The following is an 18,121-nucleotide window of genomic DNA, read 5'->3' on the forward strand; positions in this document are numbered from 1 at the left end:
ATGGTCCAAAATGCAGCAGAGAGCTGCCTAGCAGGCACTGAAAATACCTTATTCCAGTTCTTTGTTACTATAATAAACTGACAACTACTCCAATCAAAAGTGAGATAGATCCACAAGAACGAAGGCACTGTCTTTTGGTGACCTAATTTTCAATTGGACTCGGGTAAGGATTTTCACCTCTCAATATTCCCCTCATTAATCTCAGACTTGTCCAGCGTGCCTCAGTCACTGGAACTGGCCTGCGATGGACAGGAACGTGTACTGGGAGACGTGGACAAGTACGGGAAGGACCACAGCCTTCAAAACCCTTTCTAGTTTTTAGGAGCACTTAAAATTAATTTTGTAAATCACTTCAAACTTCTGTCCTTTGTGTTAAAGGTTCACTTGGCACCTGCCATCTTCAGCTTCTTAGTGCCTTAAGGACGTGACTAAAATCTAATGTCTTGACGAATGCAATGACCAAGCTCCGACAGGGAAACACAGAAGAGGAATACTACACACATTTTACTATTTCTTTGTAAAACCAGCCTCAAATTCCCTTGTTAATGGGAAGCAGATGCGAGAAAAAGAACAAAACAAGTCGAGGAGAAATGTCGAAAAACATTTTGCCACTTGAGAGGGAAATTCAGAAAAGACTTTTTTTTTTTCTTTAGAAATACCAAGCAGTAAAAAGCAGCATAATACTTTGGCTCACATGGTAGCTGTTAGTTATCCACGTGCTGGTAACACAGGCGAACGGATGTGCTCTATGGGGCTGTCCCAAACTGACCCAAGAAATCGCAGATGAATCGAATACCTGCACACTGGTGATCCTTCAGACACCTGAACATGACTACTACTTTTTATCCACGAGACACACGTAGACCAGGCAAGGCTCTCATACCGACCCCCTGAACGCCGTACGGGGAGGAGAGAGAGCAGATCAGTCTGTGGGTGCGTTCCGTACTCGGACTGCGTGAAAAAAGTGAAACTAAAGTGCAAGTTAATGTTAATTACATTGGGTTTTGTGATAAACTTGCAGAAGAACAAGTGGAAAAAACTCCCCAAAGCTTGAAAATGTATTATAAAAGTATGCTGGGTTTTTAGTTGTAGCTGTGTTGGTCGAAGGACGCAGGCAGGCCAGGTTCTTTGGGTAGATGAGTACTCAGCTGGTCTAATAAAAGATGTGACCTCTACTCAAAGAACCTTGTCTGTTTATAAAAAGTATTATTTTTTACCAGTACAAGTTACAGTTTTGGAGTGATTTCTACCAAAGTTTTATAAAACCTTGAAAAGAGAGATTTATCCTGGCATGTCCAGCATACTAATTCTAGCAGAATCTGTGGGTACAACTGGAAGACTTGAAGAAGACATATGCCTCGATTTCTCTCATGAGAAAGGTATGATGCAGCTTGTTTCCACTAAAACTTAGAGTAACACAGGCACGAAGAACAATCCAGGCACTAGATATAGTACAGAATGTACATTTTATTTAGTTATTTCCATACATCAAGCTCTAGAAACAAAACCAAACCCCACATTTTCAATAGGTCAATATGAAAAAACCCCATATATACGGGGTTCTGCTAAATTATAATTTTGGATTTTTTTTCTGCATTTTCCCAACGTTTAGTTTTGTGTTTCCCTCAATCTTTGTCAACTTCTCTGAACAGTGATGTCTTTTAATAAGCATGCTGTTGCTTCAGCAGAGTTGCTGCTGTTACAAGCGGTCACAGGGATTATATGATAGCAGGGACTGTGGTATTCTTACCTGTCTCGGTTTAGCCTCTATAGGAGTGGCCCGGTCTCAATGACACAGGGGGACAGGATGTTGAAAGCCAACATGAACAGAACCAGCAAAATTAAACATCTTCCCTCTACAACTGACCAAATGCAGGCACAAAATGAATTAACTACTTACATATTCCAAAAAAAAGTTGTTTTACTAAATTTGCATGGATGTTACAAAACCCCCAGGAAGCAGCCAGGGAAAACTTTACTTGGAGGCAGAGTCCCTGATGTAGCGATTTTCTCACCAGCGAGAGTCTACCATCTCTTTTTTACCCACTGAAATGGAGCTAATCCTCTTCTTTCTCTACGTAGGATTTTGTGCTAACTCGTGCCATTTGCCGAGCCAAATAACGGTCCCTTGCCAACGTCACTGTCTCCTCGCTGCTCCGCTTGGCGAATTTGTTCACACCGTCTGACGGCTTCTCCGTCTGCTCTTTCGCCTCGCTTAGCCCTCCCTCTTCAGCCCTGCGCTTTTCAGAGCTCGAGGCTCCTTCATCGTCCCTCTCCCGCTCTCTTTCAGGATCAGGCTGGCTGTCTCGTTCGAAGGCTCTAGGACTGCTCTCCTTCCTGTCCCTGTGTTTCTTTTCACTTTTATCATCTCGCTCTTTCTTCTCCTTTGCAGGTTCCTCCTTCTCTCTGCATTTCCCCCCTCTCTCCCTTTCTCTCTCACTGTATCCGTCTCTGCCATTTCTTAACCTCTCTTTTTCTCGCTCCCTTTCTGCATGCTTGTCTTCCCTCTCCTTCTCTCTTCTCCATTCTCGGTCATATCCTTCTCTCTCTTTTCTATCTCTCCCTCTACGTTTGTCCTCCTGCTCTTCCCTCTTTCTGTAGCTATCTTTACTGCTATGATCTCCATATCTGTGCTGGTCTTCCTTTTTCCTTTGGTGATCCTTTTCCTGGGCCCTGCCTCTTCTCTCGTAATTGGTTTCCCTGTACTGTTCATCGCTTTCCCTTCTACCTGTCCCACTCTCTTCTCTCCGAGGATGATTTGACTGGGCTTTTGCATGGTGACCTCCTTCATCACTGGATGATCTTGATGACGTGGAGTGCTTCCGGCTCCTGTGATGCTGGGGATCTTCCCCGCTGCTTGCAGAACTGTCTCGACTTTCCTTCTTTTTAGAATGAACTTTGGTGTTTTTATATTTTCTCTCATCATCACTGCTCTCACTTTCTAAATCAGTGTCCGCATCTGGATTATCCTTGTCCTTTGCCTTAGGAGTGGTTTTGAGTTGTAGTCCATCCTCTGGAATTCTGTTCCTTTGGCTGGCTTCATCAGAAGTACTGCTAGATTTTTCCTCCTTTATCCTAGATTTTTTTTGTGCATTTAAAAAACAAAAAACAAAGATATTACACAGCCTGCAGTCTCAAACACTTCTGGAGCCCATGATTTCTTTCTGAGACTTCAGAAGAAACGCAACAGGAAAGTCTAAGCAGGCAAATCTAGTCTGCTGTTCTGGTTCTAATATCCTTTGTACTGAAAGTCTGCATCGGGTTCTTTGGTGACATGCAAGGCAAATGAACTGATCTCAAGAATGAGTAAGGCTATAGCTCTGTAGACCCTTTGGGATACAACACTGATTTGTATTTTGGTAACACTAGCTATGTGGCAAACCATTTTCCAGGTGATTCATACCCATACCACATCATTCCTATATTGGGAAGAGGTGGGAATTTTTCCCCCCTCGTTTTGGTGTCTGAGCGTTACGAACTTTATTTTTAACAGGAGCCGTACACAGAACACCCCAGGCTGAACGTGTCCTTGTAAAAACAACTACTAGTTTAAATTTCAGTTCAATATTCCTGAATATTTCTGTGCTTCCTGCCAAGGCCCTCAGTCTTGCGGCTGTAGTGACGCTAAGATCTTGTTAACGTTTTTAGCTTGCAGCGTGCAATAAAAGAGGAAACATGGGACACTTTGCAGATATCAGACTCGGCAATGCCAAAAAAGGTTATAAGCGGTCAGTCTTCTTTTGACTGATAAGGAGGTGCATTTTGATTACAGAAGCCACATATCTGTTTTTACTAATCATTTTGCTGCACTGTCGGTATGTGGGAAATTTGCTGTAGAAATCAGGCGACCATCTGGCTAGGCTGAATGCTTGACCCATGGTTTAAAGTGCAAAATGACTTTAAAAATTACATTGCGGCATTCCCTATTTCTTCTCTCTCAATTACTTTCCCACGATAGTTGAGCAAGAAGGCAAGCCAAAGGTTTGATTTTTCTCTATGGAGTTTTTCAAACTTTGTCTAACAGTTGAAAATCTACTTGTGCCTTTTTTGTAACCTTACAGTGCCAGTGGTAAAATTAACAAAAATAATGGAAATCTTCAGATGAACTCAGCTGATAGTTTTGTTGCTGGCAACAGAATAGATTGCTGTTTGGTTTTTTTTTCCCCACAGATGTATTCATTCATTCGATAGGACTTTATCATTACGGTTAAGAAGCCACTATTCTGAAACCCTGCATTGAACATAACCACACTTGGAAAAAAGCATTTCCAACCTCAAAGAATTGTTCAAAAAATACAAAAGCCAGTGAGTCAATCATAAGTGGCGCTGCTTCACAGAGATAAAACAGAGGATAACTTGTACGGATCTATTTGTAAGGACGCAAAAGTAACACAAACAGTTCGTGTAAGCGACCTCACAGGAATTGTGTTGGCGATGTCCAAGACAGACTGCTTAAATTCTCTTTGCCAGTGAAAGTTAAGCCTAAAACAGCTATGCTTTTCCAAGCACGAGCTCTTTTATTAGCTGGTTCTTCAAACTGCAGGGTGACAAACAGGTGCAGTTCTAAGTATTTTTATCTCTTGTTATAAGTTGCCCTGGTTTTCTCTCCCCATTATTTCCAATGACATGGCACATCCTAGTATTAAAAGGCAAGCTAGACGTCCTGCCTCAGGCTGAGGATCTCCAACACGATCACCTACCTCACCGGAACCAAGAACTGACAAAAACGTTCATCCAGTTTCAGTCCCACAAATCCTCATGATTGAAGCTACTTATTCATAGTTTTAGAATATCAAACATCCACCTACTCCCTGACAACCATGTTTAAGGTCCTCACAAAGTAGTTTTAAGCTGAATAAAGTACTGGTTTGTTGCAATACAGCTCTACAATAAATTAAACCCCGTGATCACTATTAACCAGAGCAGAAGAAAGAGCTACGTTCCTTCAGTTGCAGCCGTAACACAGCTCCACTTAATGCTTTTGTTTTAAGCGGTACGTATAATAACCTTTGAATGTTTTCCCCTGGACTTTGTCCATCTGCTTTCTTTCCTTTTATCACAAGACTTACACAAACTAAGATTCTTTTCCATCTTTATGAGAAAATGTTGGCCAGGCACAATGATAAAGACCCACAAGTTTTTCAGTAAAGTTATGTGGGACATGATTTTCTAAGTGGTGACTAAAATGAACTGTGATGCGAAGTTGCATAATAGTATACATCTGAGCCCAAACAATATTGGACTCATTCTCCCTGAGGAAGCAAAATTCTTGGCTTAAGGCAGCTGGTGAAAAAACTCTGCAACATCAAAATAAGAACCAGCCTGTAATAATGCCACGCGACCACCAACGTGACATACCGTAACTATCCCTTTGGTAGCATTAAAAAAAAAGGTCCCTGCACTTTTGCTCCCTTCTCAATTCACACATTTTCACCCAATGATGATGATCTTTTCACATTTTCCAACCAGCCAACTCTACAAAGTATGCGACTTCTGCTACCAGCACTTTGGTATTCCTTCCCTCCCAAGATGCCAGTGACACCAGATTCTTGAATGCCATGAAACAGGTTTAGATTTAAAGAGCTTTTTAAAAACTCTGACCTACCTGGCTTCACGAAGGCTGCATTTGGGCATCTCTTCTTCCCCAACCTGCTGGTTTAAAAGATGTCTGTAGAATCCACTGAGATCCTTCTGCTTGGTTACATCCAGACATGCTAAGGAAAGAAAAACAAGAACGATACAATAGTCAGGAATCATGAGACCCTTTTCACATGTGGTAGGGCTGATTTCCAGAAAGAGAAGCTGCCAGAGTGATTTCCCTTCATGTGTATGCTGCTTTACCAATTTCCAGCAAAAACCAATTACTTTCACATCTGGGACAGCTTTCTGAAAATTGGGCAGGATTGCTACTAGCATTTTAGTATCCCTAAGACGCACTGACTCATTCTTTTCCTGTAACAACTCCCAAGTGAAACAAGTCACCCAACCATTACTGACACAAAAGGGCAGGAACCCTTCTATTCCTCAGCCTCCAAGTCCAATCCAGTCCCCTGTGTTGTCTTCCATAATACAGCATCTCACGCCCTGTTCGGCGACCAGGGCAACAACACTATAAATCACATCCAAAAGTACTTTTTTAAAGGCAAATGCCACGCTTTTCTCCTGAGGGGAACTCGTATGTGTTCTGTGTAACTCTCACCTTCCAGCGCTGCCTCTTTTTTCTCTCTTTCCTCTTCCTCGGCCCTCTCTTGCAGCTTTTTCTTATAGGCTGATGTTACAAAAGCCTCCTTGTCATCAAACTCTCCTCCTTCCATTTCACGCTCTTTCTGAATTTTTCTATCCATTCGTTTTTCTTCTTCCTTCTTTCTTATCTCAGCTGCTTTGAGGATACTGTGGATGTACCTTGGCTAAGGTGGAAAAAAAAAAAAAAACAATGAGAAGGAATCAGGTTGGCTGAGTCAGAACAGGTTAGAATTGCTAAGGACACTGAAAAGAAATCAGTTTGTGAGAGCAAAAGTAGCTAGTCTAGCTAATTCGTGAGGTTGTTGTGGCTGAGATAATGATCTCAATGAACACAGTTCATGTCTTGATCATGGAAACCTTCCTTCAACCATGAAACAGGCAGCAAAAATGTCAACTTAACTCTGGGGGGTGCAACTTTGATTTCTTTCAACACAACCCTTCCTCTGACAGGTTTCTGTTTAGCAGCAGTTCTCCCTCGCTTCCTTTTGGTAACTGGGAACAGAATGCCACACCTTTTACACCTCGCACAACCCGATAAATACTCCTAAACCCCACGACATGAGCAATGATAACACAACTTTCCAGTATCATTCACTAATACTCTGGAATAAACACGAATGATTTGAGCTGTGGAAAATGGTTCATATTTAACAGACAGGATATAATTTGGTTAGTTGCCTGGCAGGCCCTCTATAAGCCAACAAGCAAGAAGTAGATTATATATATATATATATATATATATATTCATTGCCAAAAGACATTATTTCCTCCCTCGGTTAGGTTCTATTTTCACTGTTGGGAAGAGTCCTGTTATAGTGCTCCCAGGATCTAACTGTGATCAGCACATCATAACAGGTCCTCTGTAAACGCACGAGACGACAGGGTCCTTGCCCCACAGAGCGTACTGGTAGGAAGCTAGTCATGAATCTGTTGCTCTCCAGATCAACTAAATGATGACACTGGACGAAGGTTCAGAAATGCTTGCTGAGCTAGCAAGTTAACAAACTTGTTATAACATCACAGCTTCTGAGCACAGAACATGTAGGCCCCCACTACAGCATGCACAACTGGTTCCTAGGATATCATGAACCTCAGTAAAATCTGTTAAGTAGTCATGGCTATTTTCCCAGCATGGAGAGATAAGACAGACAGCATACATTTTCAGGTATGGACCTTTTTGTCATCTTTTCCTGACAACACTTTGGCATCACTTTCTTTCTTCTGCTGCTGCATTTCTTCATAAATACTGTCATATTCGTAAACTGTAGAGTCTTCTGCCAAGGCCTTTTGAATCTCTAATTTAGTCTTAAAAAAAAAAGAAAGAAAAATAAACTAAGCAACTTTATGTTTTTAATACTTTTTATTTATATTTTTTGATTTAATCAGATCAGTTCATGATATAAATCTAATAGGAAACTGAACATAAGTTCAACATTGCTTGATCTATGAAGTCCTTGGTTTAGTACTGCTATTATAAATGATCACTTAGAAGAAGAATATTTATGAGATTAGGCAATACAGTGTGATGAGAAAATATAAAGCAGCAACAACTGAGCTATTATGGTGACTACTTCATGGAAAATTACTATTTTTATAAAATTAAACAAGTTACGCAGAATTTAAAAAAGAAACACAAATAAACTAAACCAAACCAGTTGTGCCATATATTTTTCTCAGTTTTCTCTAAAAGTATTCATATATTAATTTATATATCACACATTTCATTTACAGACTTGTCCACTGTACATTTTAACTCCTATGGAGCCATGGGGTTGGGATAAATGTACCTGCTTTCCTACAGTTGGTGGGGTTTTTTTTTTTTTTACTGAAAGCTCATGTTTTTTTCTAGCTAATTTATGTCTGAGTATAATGAAAAGGGTTGCTGTTAGGTAGGACTTCATTATATAAGAAACTGTTACTTTTTTTACTGTCTTTAGCTTCCTTAAAATATTACGCTGTCCTCCAAAAATCAAGCTGTTTAACAAATTAATTCAGCAAAGCATCACAGCAGTCTACAGCCCAGAATGAACTGCAACTTCTTGTGGTTTTACAGTGCGTGTATGAAGTAGTCTACAAGTTTTATTGTATGCTGTAAACTATAATCAGCTCTATGGAAACCCAGGTACACAGTTTGCATTAGACTGTTTTTCAGCTACTCTTTGGACACAGCCAAAAGAATCCCAAGAAGAGTCCTGGTCATAAAAGTGGAATCATTTATTACACTAACAAAAACATAGACATACATATTTTTAACTTTTATCTCCTTAGCTAGGAGATGCATAAATTAGAAGTAGCAAGTTCTATATATTTTTAAATAAAAATCTCATGTTGCAGATAAGGTAAAATTATCGCGTGTAAGTAAAGATTTTGAAACACTGGCTCTGAACATGAAGAAATACGATTATTTTTTCATAGCCTGCTTCATAATAACTTCCTTTTCTGCAGATACCCATTAGACAAGTTCACTGAAATGACATCACTAGATTGTTAATTGTTAAACTTAACTCAAATTTTACTTTTACTTAAAATACCTACTCTTAAAGTCTTATGCTTCTAAAAATAACTGGGGGAGCACAATCCCCAATGGCCTAGAAACCTAATAAAAACCTGCATTGTTGACTATCATCATTAACTGGGCAGCTTAATTACAGCTAATCCTAATTTCTGACACTGTATCTGTGTGGAAAACTAGATGTACGAGTGTTAAATGATGCTATTAATATTACAATCTTTATTTTACCCGGTTGAAACCATCGTATCTATATAACAGTTGCTGTACAAGGTGGAAGAAAAGTAGAACATGTGGGATTTCCACAAATGCTAAGTGCCTCTGTGTGAGAGCGCTATGGGAAAATCTGGGGCCAAAGTGCCTGAAGGACTTGCAAAGACCGCCGCACCAGAAGCAAGTGTGGATGCAGTCGGGGATGTACTACTGCCAAGAGAAGAGAAGAAAGAGGAATGGGCAAACTAGATACAGAGATAAGACAGAGGCAGGTTATCTCATCTGCGCTATAAAAGAATATACTTGCATGCTGGTTGCTTGCAAGGGGAAAACAGGATTTAGCCGAATGGTTACCAACCACAACAAATCCTTATTTTGTCATGTGCACAGCAACCTCCCAATCTCAACTTACTTGCTTCATCACTTGTTTTTTCAGTGCTTCTTTTTGAAGACTCTCACCCACAGAGGTCTGTGAGAAGGAAATATTGACAGATGTAAACATCAGATTATTTGTTTCCATGGTTTGTACTGCATGCTGTTTTTCTAATATTGGAATCAATAAACCGTAGCTTTAAAAAAAGGTATCATATTATTCATTATCAAACTTTTATAGCTTATAATGTAACCCATTACTCTTTTATTTTAAACTTTTCAAGAATTTTAATGAGAGAAAATAGCAATATTGGCTTGCCTTCTATTGAAGGAAATACTCTACCATCTGTTGAAAATGCCTGTTTTCTAACCAGCATGTTTTTAACTTAGTGATGCTTCTCTTTTATTGTCTTTTTATTGTCTCAAATCAATAGATAATACTTTTTGTTAAACGGATTCATTAGGAGACATGAATCATTGCCTGTTCATATAATTAGGTATTTCTCAGTAGTATTTTAAAACAGGAAAACGCTGAAAAAAAAGGTCTTCTGCATTTTGGCAGCTACCTGAATTTTCCAGTACCACATGAAACGTGCTCTACAAGGAGTTTTTAAAAAGAGAAAGAGCTTGTGTCGTCGGTCTTCAATAAAAAAGATAATGAAAAACTACCAGCAAGTAGTTTCCATGTGCAGACACCACAATGCACCAGAGAAAACCAAGCAAACATCATACCACATAATTTCAACCAGTTCTGCTGAAAGGCGAGACTTGGTACCTCTGCAAAACAACACTGCGCCATGTCCCTCATTTCCTATGCTGTTGAAATCAGAATGGATGTGTCAATACAGAAGAAGCGGAGCTTTGAACAGTGCCCAATGGTACATCAACAGGTCCCTTCACTATCTTACTGCAGCAACGAAAATATTGCAAACCCCCAAACTTCGCAACCTTTTGTGCAGCTCACCTCAGACGAACACATGGCTTGAATTTCAGGAAAGTAGCAACGAGTGTTTTCTACCCTACGGAAAAAAGAACTAATGGCACCAGTGCAATTTCACTTCTATTTTGAAGATTGTACATGGTTCTTTTTCTGTGCTGTAAATAATACTCATTGTTATTTCAACAAGTATATACTAGAACACAGATTTGAATCTCTCTCCTTATGTGTTTTACAATTTACTTGCTATAATTTAGCCTAGATTCAGGGAACTAATCCTAATGTTAAAAGAGCCTTAAACTATTCAAAATACTTCCTTAAAACATTCTCCCTCAATAATTAACTTCATACATTGTGTGTGACTGGCCCTAGACAGGTTAAAAAAGAAAACAAAACTGAAAAGGCAGCCCTGAAACACTGCGCATTTCAAAACTCCCTTTTTTGAACAGCTGAATAGCTCTGTATGGGGTGGATCTTGGCAGGCAAGAGTCAAAACTAAGGTCAGCTCCACACTTCAAATGGTAAAAGCTAAGTTATAAAGAAAAGCATGATGTGCATTGGAAGTGGGGGGGGACACGACTCCAGGATGCAAAGCTAAGAACTACTCAGTTCTCCTTGCGTTTATCGAGACAGCCTTTCTTATCTAGCAGGGAGGTGTAGCTAGCTCTGTTAGTTTGAAGTCAGGCAGACGGCAGGGTAAAGATGTATCTTTATAGGTGAGAGATGCATAAGCTTTCCTAAGTAAGAGCTTGCTTCATCCAGTGCTCACAAAAGCTGATTCACCTCTGACTCATTTAGTCTACAAGGTGCATCTTAACCCTGCCTTCTGCCTTATCTAAGCAGTGGCCACGTAAGGCAGGCATGGAAGCAGGTCACATTCTCTTCCCCATGTTTGTGGGGACTGAGAATGGCAAAGGCATCAGTAATACATTTATTGGCAAATTTGCAGGATCACTACAGCGGAGTCACTTGAGAGCTGCACTTTCCTCCTGACGGTGTAAACTGCTGAAAGCATATACCAAGTCTACCGTAATGCCAGACAGACACTGCATCCTTACGCTACAAGTTGCTGCGTTATTTAGGTAGGAATCCAGATTCATTATATGTGGATGTATAACATAATATGCACGCACATTTTCTACAATGGATGTTTTTGGTGCTGGCAAACGTGGAGGGATGGATTCAATGGCTCAGTTCCCCTCGTCCTTTCTAGTCCCATGCTCCTGTATTAGGATAATCCTGGCTTCACAAATCCAGTTCTGTTTGATTCTGACATCAGATACTCAACTGCTGCGTGAGCACTTCAGATTATTTTAAAATATTTTTCAATTAAACATGCATCCTAATTTCATACAGTTTTTTCCCAAAGGGTACATGACAAGCAGTGGGGCTGCCCCAGCTTAAAAGACTATGCCAGGCTAACTCTGCGGGTGAGTTATTTCCCAGCATTTCACAAAAGACCCAGATGCCACCCCCGTTCTGGGAGAAGGTTGTCCGTTGCTTGGCATGGTAAGGAACATCACTGATGGAGTCCGAACGGAGCCCTGTCCAACACAGCCCCTAGCTGAAGGATGACAGCTGTCACTAGACAGAAGTTGTAGGGAGAAGGATTTGACAGGGAGGCACCTCCTTGGGAAGAAAGGACAGAGAGAGGTGGTAAGAAGCAAGGGAAAAAAATCAGTAGCTGCATGTAGGCAGAGAGGCAGTTAGTCTGAAATGGGGCCCAGGGCAGAGCAGGGTGGCCCCTTAGAGACTAACTCATTCAAAGAGGCATACAAGTCTGCAAGGTGCCATGTATTTATGGAGTTAACCGTCTTTCATCAAAATATATGAAACTGCTTAGAATGTTTTTCTTCTTCTTTGACAAGCAGGACATATTGGTCAACAGACCAGGCAAACACAAAAGTAATATGCAGGCCTTATGACTGCACACCAGCCTCTGGAGAGGTCCACCTGCCGCTTGTTTGTACAGCGTGCCAGTCCGTTTAAGTAAAACAAGTTCAGGACAAACACCTCCTCTCCTGGTTTATGGGGGACAATTTCCTGTTGTGCTCCGAGCACTGATAGATGGGAACTTCCTGTTCTTTTGTATTGTTTTTACTTATCAACTGCCTGTTTATTAAAGACCCGACAAACTCACCAATCTGTTTTGTGCTTTCTGTTTGCCCACAATCAAACTATTCTTTGGAGGCACAACGCTTACAGTTTAATATTTTCTGAAGAGAGAAAAAGTAGTTTAACCCTGCAGTGAAACAGCATGCCGTTCTATCGTGCAAACCAAGGAAAATTCTTAAAACAGACACTACAGTGCGCTACCCCTGCAAAATCTACCCAAAGTTTTTCCGTTTTCTTCCCGTTCCACTTCCATTTCACCTCTCTTTCTTGATTCTCTTATACCTTGTGCTGCCACTTAGTTCTTGTCTCTCTCTCAATCTCCTTTCAAAATGCATTTCTTATTTAAAATATCCCTACGAGGGTAGAGAAAAACGTGAGACTCAATCTACTGACGAGTGGTTCACATTGCCTCGGTTATGCCTCACTGCAAATAAACACGTGAACCATGCATTTTTAAAGCACTACAAACACAGTACACAAAGCTCACAAAGCAATTCAAAATTCCCAAGTTGAACACCTAAGAAAAAAAGACACAGAGTAAAGCATGCATGCATTTGTGTCTACGTTTTGTAGAAACTTTAAGTTTCCTTGCATTTCTACATTCCAGACCCGCTGGTCCTACCTGCTGTCGGGAAGGGAGTGGTTCATGACGTGGATGGTCCAGCACCGCTGACTGAAGCCTGTGGCTGATGACTAACTCAACATTCTTGCAGCAGTGCTAGAATTTAAGACTACCTCAGAGAGAATGCTAAAATAATCAGAAGACTGGACAGTCACCTTGCTGGGGTCACTTGACCCCGGTTATCTTTCCTGCCTGGTGCAGGGGGCTGGACCTGATGATCTACAAGGTCCCTTCCAGCCTCACAACCAATGAATCTATGAATCAGCGACTTTAAGCTAGCGTCTCAATGTGCATAAGAAATGCCGCTGCATTGTAGGTCTCTCACTGGCTTCTCAAGAAGTACAGATGATCTCAGTAGAAACTTAGACGATCTGTAACAGGGTGTATTTTAATGGCCAATGCCGATGGAATAATTTCTATCGCTGGCAGAGCCTCTGTTTTTCAGGGATTCACGAGCGAGGGAAGAATGATTTGAGATTTTTGCCCAAATGCCAAGTACTGTAGTAATCTGTATACATGGCAATATATATTGCTTTATCCTTTTCTTTTAAGAGGTCTCTCAATAAGTAAATGCCTACTCCCTCTCTCTCTGACAGTGGTACACCATCCCCTCTAGAGGTTTCTCCTACAGCACATGCAACCTTATGCACACAGATTAATGTATCTTTCTTCAAATTTGTAGTTCATTTCCAAAGGGATGTGATATTAGCTTTATTTCAACGGCAGAGAAATTAGACCAGGACTGATTTTAATCTCCCACTACAACCAAACTGGTCTTAACTCAGTGTGCAGAAACTCCTTGGCCAACTGCCAAGAATGGAAAAATTAGGGCTATTATTTAGCCAGTGAATGAGGGAAGATGAGTTAAATAATCTGGTCATCAGAGCAAAACTTCCCATGTCAGGTTTGCAACTACTGCTCTGGTCTCTATGCTTAATTATATCATGCTGACCTAATACAGTATTCAGACCAGTGCCTACCTAGGGAGAGACGGCTCTCAACTTGACAAGGAAGAAAACATGAATAAAGATTCAAAGTGAGGAACATAATAAATAATTAATATACTAAGCAGCAGGAAACAGTCATGGTATAGATTTTTATCTGGAAATTGCAGAACTGAATTAAAGCCAAAAAGAGTTCAATGAGTTGATGCTGGAATGTGTGTGCACTCAGGAATGAGGAGGAGAGCTTCCCCTCTTCCTTTCAGTTCTTTTTCTTTTCAGTTGCTGTTATAGAAAAAAATAGGCTAAAACTGTGAAGTCCATACTGCCATTTGGAGTTGGTGAGGGTCCATACTCATCCTTATCTAAGCCTACCCCAGCCATGCAGTTGGCCCTATAAAAAAAGATACCATCCACAAAAATCCTTGTCATTCTTTTCCTACAGTGTACTTAACATGACGGAATGAACAAGCTTGCTTTCCTGCTCTAATTAGCTGTGTTAAATATTGCAATTAAAGAGAATTTTTGCTCTCTGAGAAACACAAATGCTTTGCTTAATAAACCAGAAGGATCACCTTCCACAAAAACTTGCAGCCACTAACCAGCTCAGCCACATCAAGCAGACTATAAAAATGATCATCTTTCAAATCTATTCTCACCGATGCAGCAAGGGTACAGGCAAAATCGTAATGAAATATGCATAGTAGCATTAAAAAGGGAACAAAAAGTTTGGTATCTGATATGTGATCACAATGACCAAGTCAGGTGTGCAGACTCCCTGGCATGGACTTTATTAGAGTTCAGTTAAAAATACACAATCTTCAGACATTCGAGATGTAGTTCTCACTGATAAGGTAGCAGACAGGAAATGAAACCCCTCCCAAATGCTGCTCCTTATCTTGAAAAGCCCTGAAATTATTACTGAACTAATAAAGTAATTTTGTTTTAAAAAAAATGATTTTACTTTTTTTTGATAAAGGCCGTTGTGAGATGATTACTTTCTGGGGGCTATGTACCATACCAGGCTGTGCGCTGTAACTTATTATAGTGGACTCTGGAAGGGAGTATGTCAGCACCCATTACAAATCCCTTGCAGGAAAGGGAATTTAACCTGTTAAGCTATTGGTTAGCCACCAGCATCGCATTCAAATGTGCTCTTTGCCTGCTTTCCCCATATTGCTTTATGTCTACCTCACTAAAAAAGCACCGAGCTGCTTAAAGCATGAATTGCACGGAGGCTTTACAGAGCAATGGCAGCATCCATTAGTATTGCTGACACTCTTTGAGCACAGACATCCTTTGGGATAACAGCATTTTGGGGCTGAGGGAAGTACTGCCAGGCTACTATGTCTAAGGGGCAACCGCCCGTTTTCTCACTCATCAGCTTCAAGCTCTGAGGCTTGTGTAATTCTAGAAGTTTGCAGAGATGACAATGATGATAAAAACATTATCTCATTGGATTGAATCTTCCCCCTTCTCACTTCACTCGGAAGGATAAGCACTCAGGAACCAAGGGCCACTCTGGGGCTTGGGAGACCAGGGCTCAGTCACAAACTCCCCACGTGATCTCAGGCAAGTCCAAACGAGGGATTTGAGAGCCACATAGGTCCAAAACTGTGAGCATGAAACCCCTGCTCAGCTGACACCTATCCCTGGGGGTACCTATACTCTGTAGGTGTCTATATTTTTGACATTCAAGTTCCCTAAACACCTTAAGCCCTCCAGGGAACTCAACCGCACCGAGCAACTCAGCATTTGATCCATTCCCCTGCCCTCTCAGGATCCGCAAACCAGGCAGATTTCTTTACTGAACTCCCCCAAAGAACTCAGTCCAGTAGCCCTTCTCAAAGTACACTGAACACATTGGTCTCTATATAAAATGCAGTGGCAGCTGCTATTTTCTTTCAGAACACTATGGTGAAGGTGTCTTAGAAAAATAATTTGTAAAATATCCAGCTGTATCTGGGTATCCACTAAGCAGCTTTTTCTGGTCCGATAGAAATGCAAAGTACAGCTTAATTTAGAAGGGTTTCAGCCCCCTCTGCTGGAGCAGGTAAAATTCTGAAACTATGGCTATATTTTTAAAACATGCGAATTAGATAAAGGGATACTTGCAACTTAAATATCACAAGTTGTTCATCAATGTCTTGGTTACTAAAAAGCTATACTTGTGGAGAAAGCAAATCCCCTGGGGAAAATGTTATGATTCTTGCACAAGCTTAGCAAGAAGCGAGGACATTTCACTTCCTAATTGCACTGAATGCCAATTACAAACTCTGTGTCTGGGACTAGGGGCAGAAATTACACACCAACTGGCATGAGTGATTTGAACCCGTTCAAATCTATAACACAACAGAACTTCAGTGCACATAAACCGCTTTCAAAATGGCCCAAACCGGTTTAAGATAAACCTGGAGGGACGTAGTAGCAGAGCTAACTGATTTAGGTTAAATCAGTTTATTGAGCTTCTGTCCAGAACCCCTCCAGATTCAAGTTAACTCAGTCCCCGCGCATCCCAGGATGCTTCGCACCTTGGCCCAAGCTGTCTGCTCCAGCCAAGCAGGGAGGCATGCTCTAGCATCTCCCCTTCTGGCCTGGGCAACTACAGGCATGCGAACGTCTGTTTGCTTGCTTATCGGTTCAACTACGCAGCTTAGACTACACTGCAAAGACTGAATCGATTCAGCCTCGGGCTTTTTGACTGTCTGTACTTCGCCTGGAAAAAAAAGGCTGTAGAAGAGCTGTCGTAAGTATCAGTCAAGGCGTATCAAGTAACTTGCAAGTAAAATTAAGCACATGGGCAAATGATTACATGCAGAGTTACATGTTACATGGGGGGCCTTTGTAACATTTTAAAGATAAGCAATATAATTAACCCTGGTGCTCAATTCAATCTGTTTATTAAATCCTCATTTTCAGTTCAGTTATGTCATTCTGGCCCTGGCAGTTGGGGCCTTTCCTTCATCCATTTATTTTGCTGCATATACTTGACTCAAACCAGGTGTTTTACCTGGTCATGGAGCAAATATTTTATATACAGGAGCAAATGTTAGACAGAGCTACTAATATGGAGTAATTTTACACAGTACGTGTTCATCACTTGCATAAAAAAGGAACTTCTGAGGTTCACTGAAAAGCAGGACAAGTGTGAAGTGCGTGATCGCAGTGGTTTTTCCCCTGTTGTGTTAGACTCTATGAGAACCTGTGCTAAGTTGGCACTGCTCTCCCTAGAGCATGGTGGTCTACCTGCAGTATGTCTCACAAGTGGTATGGGCAGCCTCTGTGCATGGCACGCAGCGGACCAGAAGTGGACAGGCAACACAGTGGCAGATAGGGCAGGGAGCAGAAAACAGAGCAGAAGGTCAGACAAGAAGAACAGGGCTAGGATCAGAAAGCAGAACAGCCGACTGAACAGGAGAAGAGGACTGGAGTGCTACTCGACAAGGGCATGGGGCTAACTGGTGGCACAGCTTCCAAAAAGGTTGGCCCCTGCTACACTAGAGTAGACTTGACTCCTACCAACTTCAACTGGAGTTGGGAGCAGACCATTAAAAGCTGATACGCATTTCAAATTCAATAGCTGAATCAACACTTCTCCCCTTAAAAAGCAACATCCTGTTAAGTGCGAACCCCTTCAGAAACATCGCCAGGAACACACTTTTGAAAGCCCTGTTGAAGATTTACGTTATACACACAAGCTGCAGCAGCAAAACAGGCTGTTAAAATGTTCTGAGAGGCCCTGGAAGTAATGTTTGCGCAGCAGAAAAATATATATTTGAAAGAGCTGTTTGCCGACAGAGAAATTAAGTTGCTTAAGATGACACAAGTCAACGGCAGAGGAGGACAGAACCCAGAGCTTTCAGAGCCACGGCTCTGCTTTACCAGCTAGTTCATGCCACTCAAAATGACTATCTGAAATTAAAAGGTAGGCCGAACTTGCGCTCATTTTACTAGCAGCCCATAAACTCTTCCCAATTGACGCTCAGAATATGCCTCTGTTTATCGTACTAAACCCCCCCCAGAATTCATCTATGCTTCAGAGAAACTCAGGAGAAAATTATCGATAACTGACCTCCTCCTCCGAGTCGTCTGCAAATACTGAAGGTTTCTTTGTAACAAGAGTTTTCTGTGGTGTTTTCTTGGGCAAAATAAGTCCATATCTAGGGAAA

The 18,121-nt window shown here is 41.2% G+C and overlaps 1 protein-coding gene across 2 annotated transcripts in view; it reads right to left on the reverse strand.

Annotated features, from left to right (window-relative positions):
• Positions 1–1,448: 1,448 nt before the first annotated feature.
• NSRP1 (nuclear speckle splicing regulatory protein 1) overlaps positions 1,449–18,121 on the reverse strand; it is a 17,251-nt gene continuing 578 nt past the window's right edge. For both annotated transcript variants that reach the window (XM_006036104.3, XM_025192344.1), the window contains exons 2-7: positions 18,025–18,112; positions 9,378–9,434; positions 7,417–7,548; positions 6,200–6,407; positions 5,606–5,714; positions 1,449–3,075 (exon numbers count right to left, since the gene is read on the reverse strand). In XM_006036104.3, the coding sequence (XP_006036166.1) occupies positions 2,058–3,075; positions 5,606–5,714; positions 6,200–6,407; positions 7,417–7,548; positions 9,378–9,386 (1,476 nt within the window). In that variant the 5' untranslated portion in view covers positions 9,387–9,434; positions 18,025–18,112 and the 3' untranslated portion in view covers positions 1,449–2,057. The remainder of the gene's footprint in view (positions 3,076–5,605; positions 5,715–6,199; positions 6,408–7,416; positions 7,549–9,377; positions 9,435–18,024; positions 18,113–18,121) is intronic.

The sequence above is a fragment of the Alligator sinensis genome, unplaced genomic scaffold, assembly GCF_000455745.1.
Source record: "Alligator sinensis unplaced genomic scaffold, ASM45574v1 scaffold1642_1, whole genome shotgun sequence".
Classification (NCBI taxonomy): domain Eukaryota; kingdom Metazoa; phylum Chordata; order Crocodylia; family Alligatoridae; genus Alligator; species Alligator sinensis.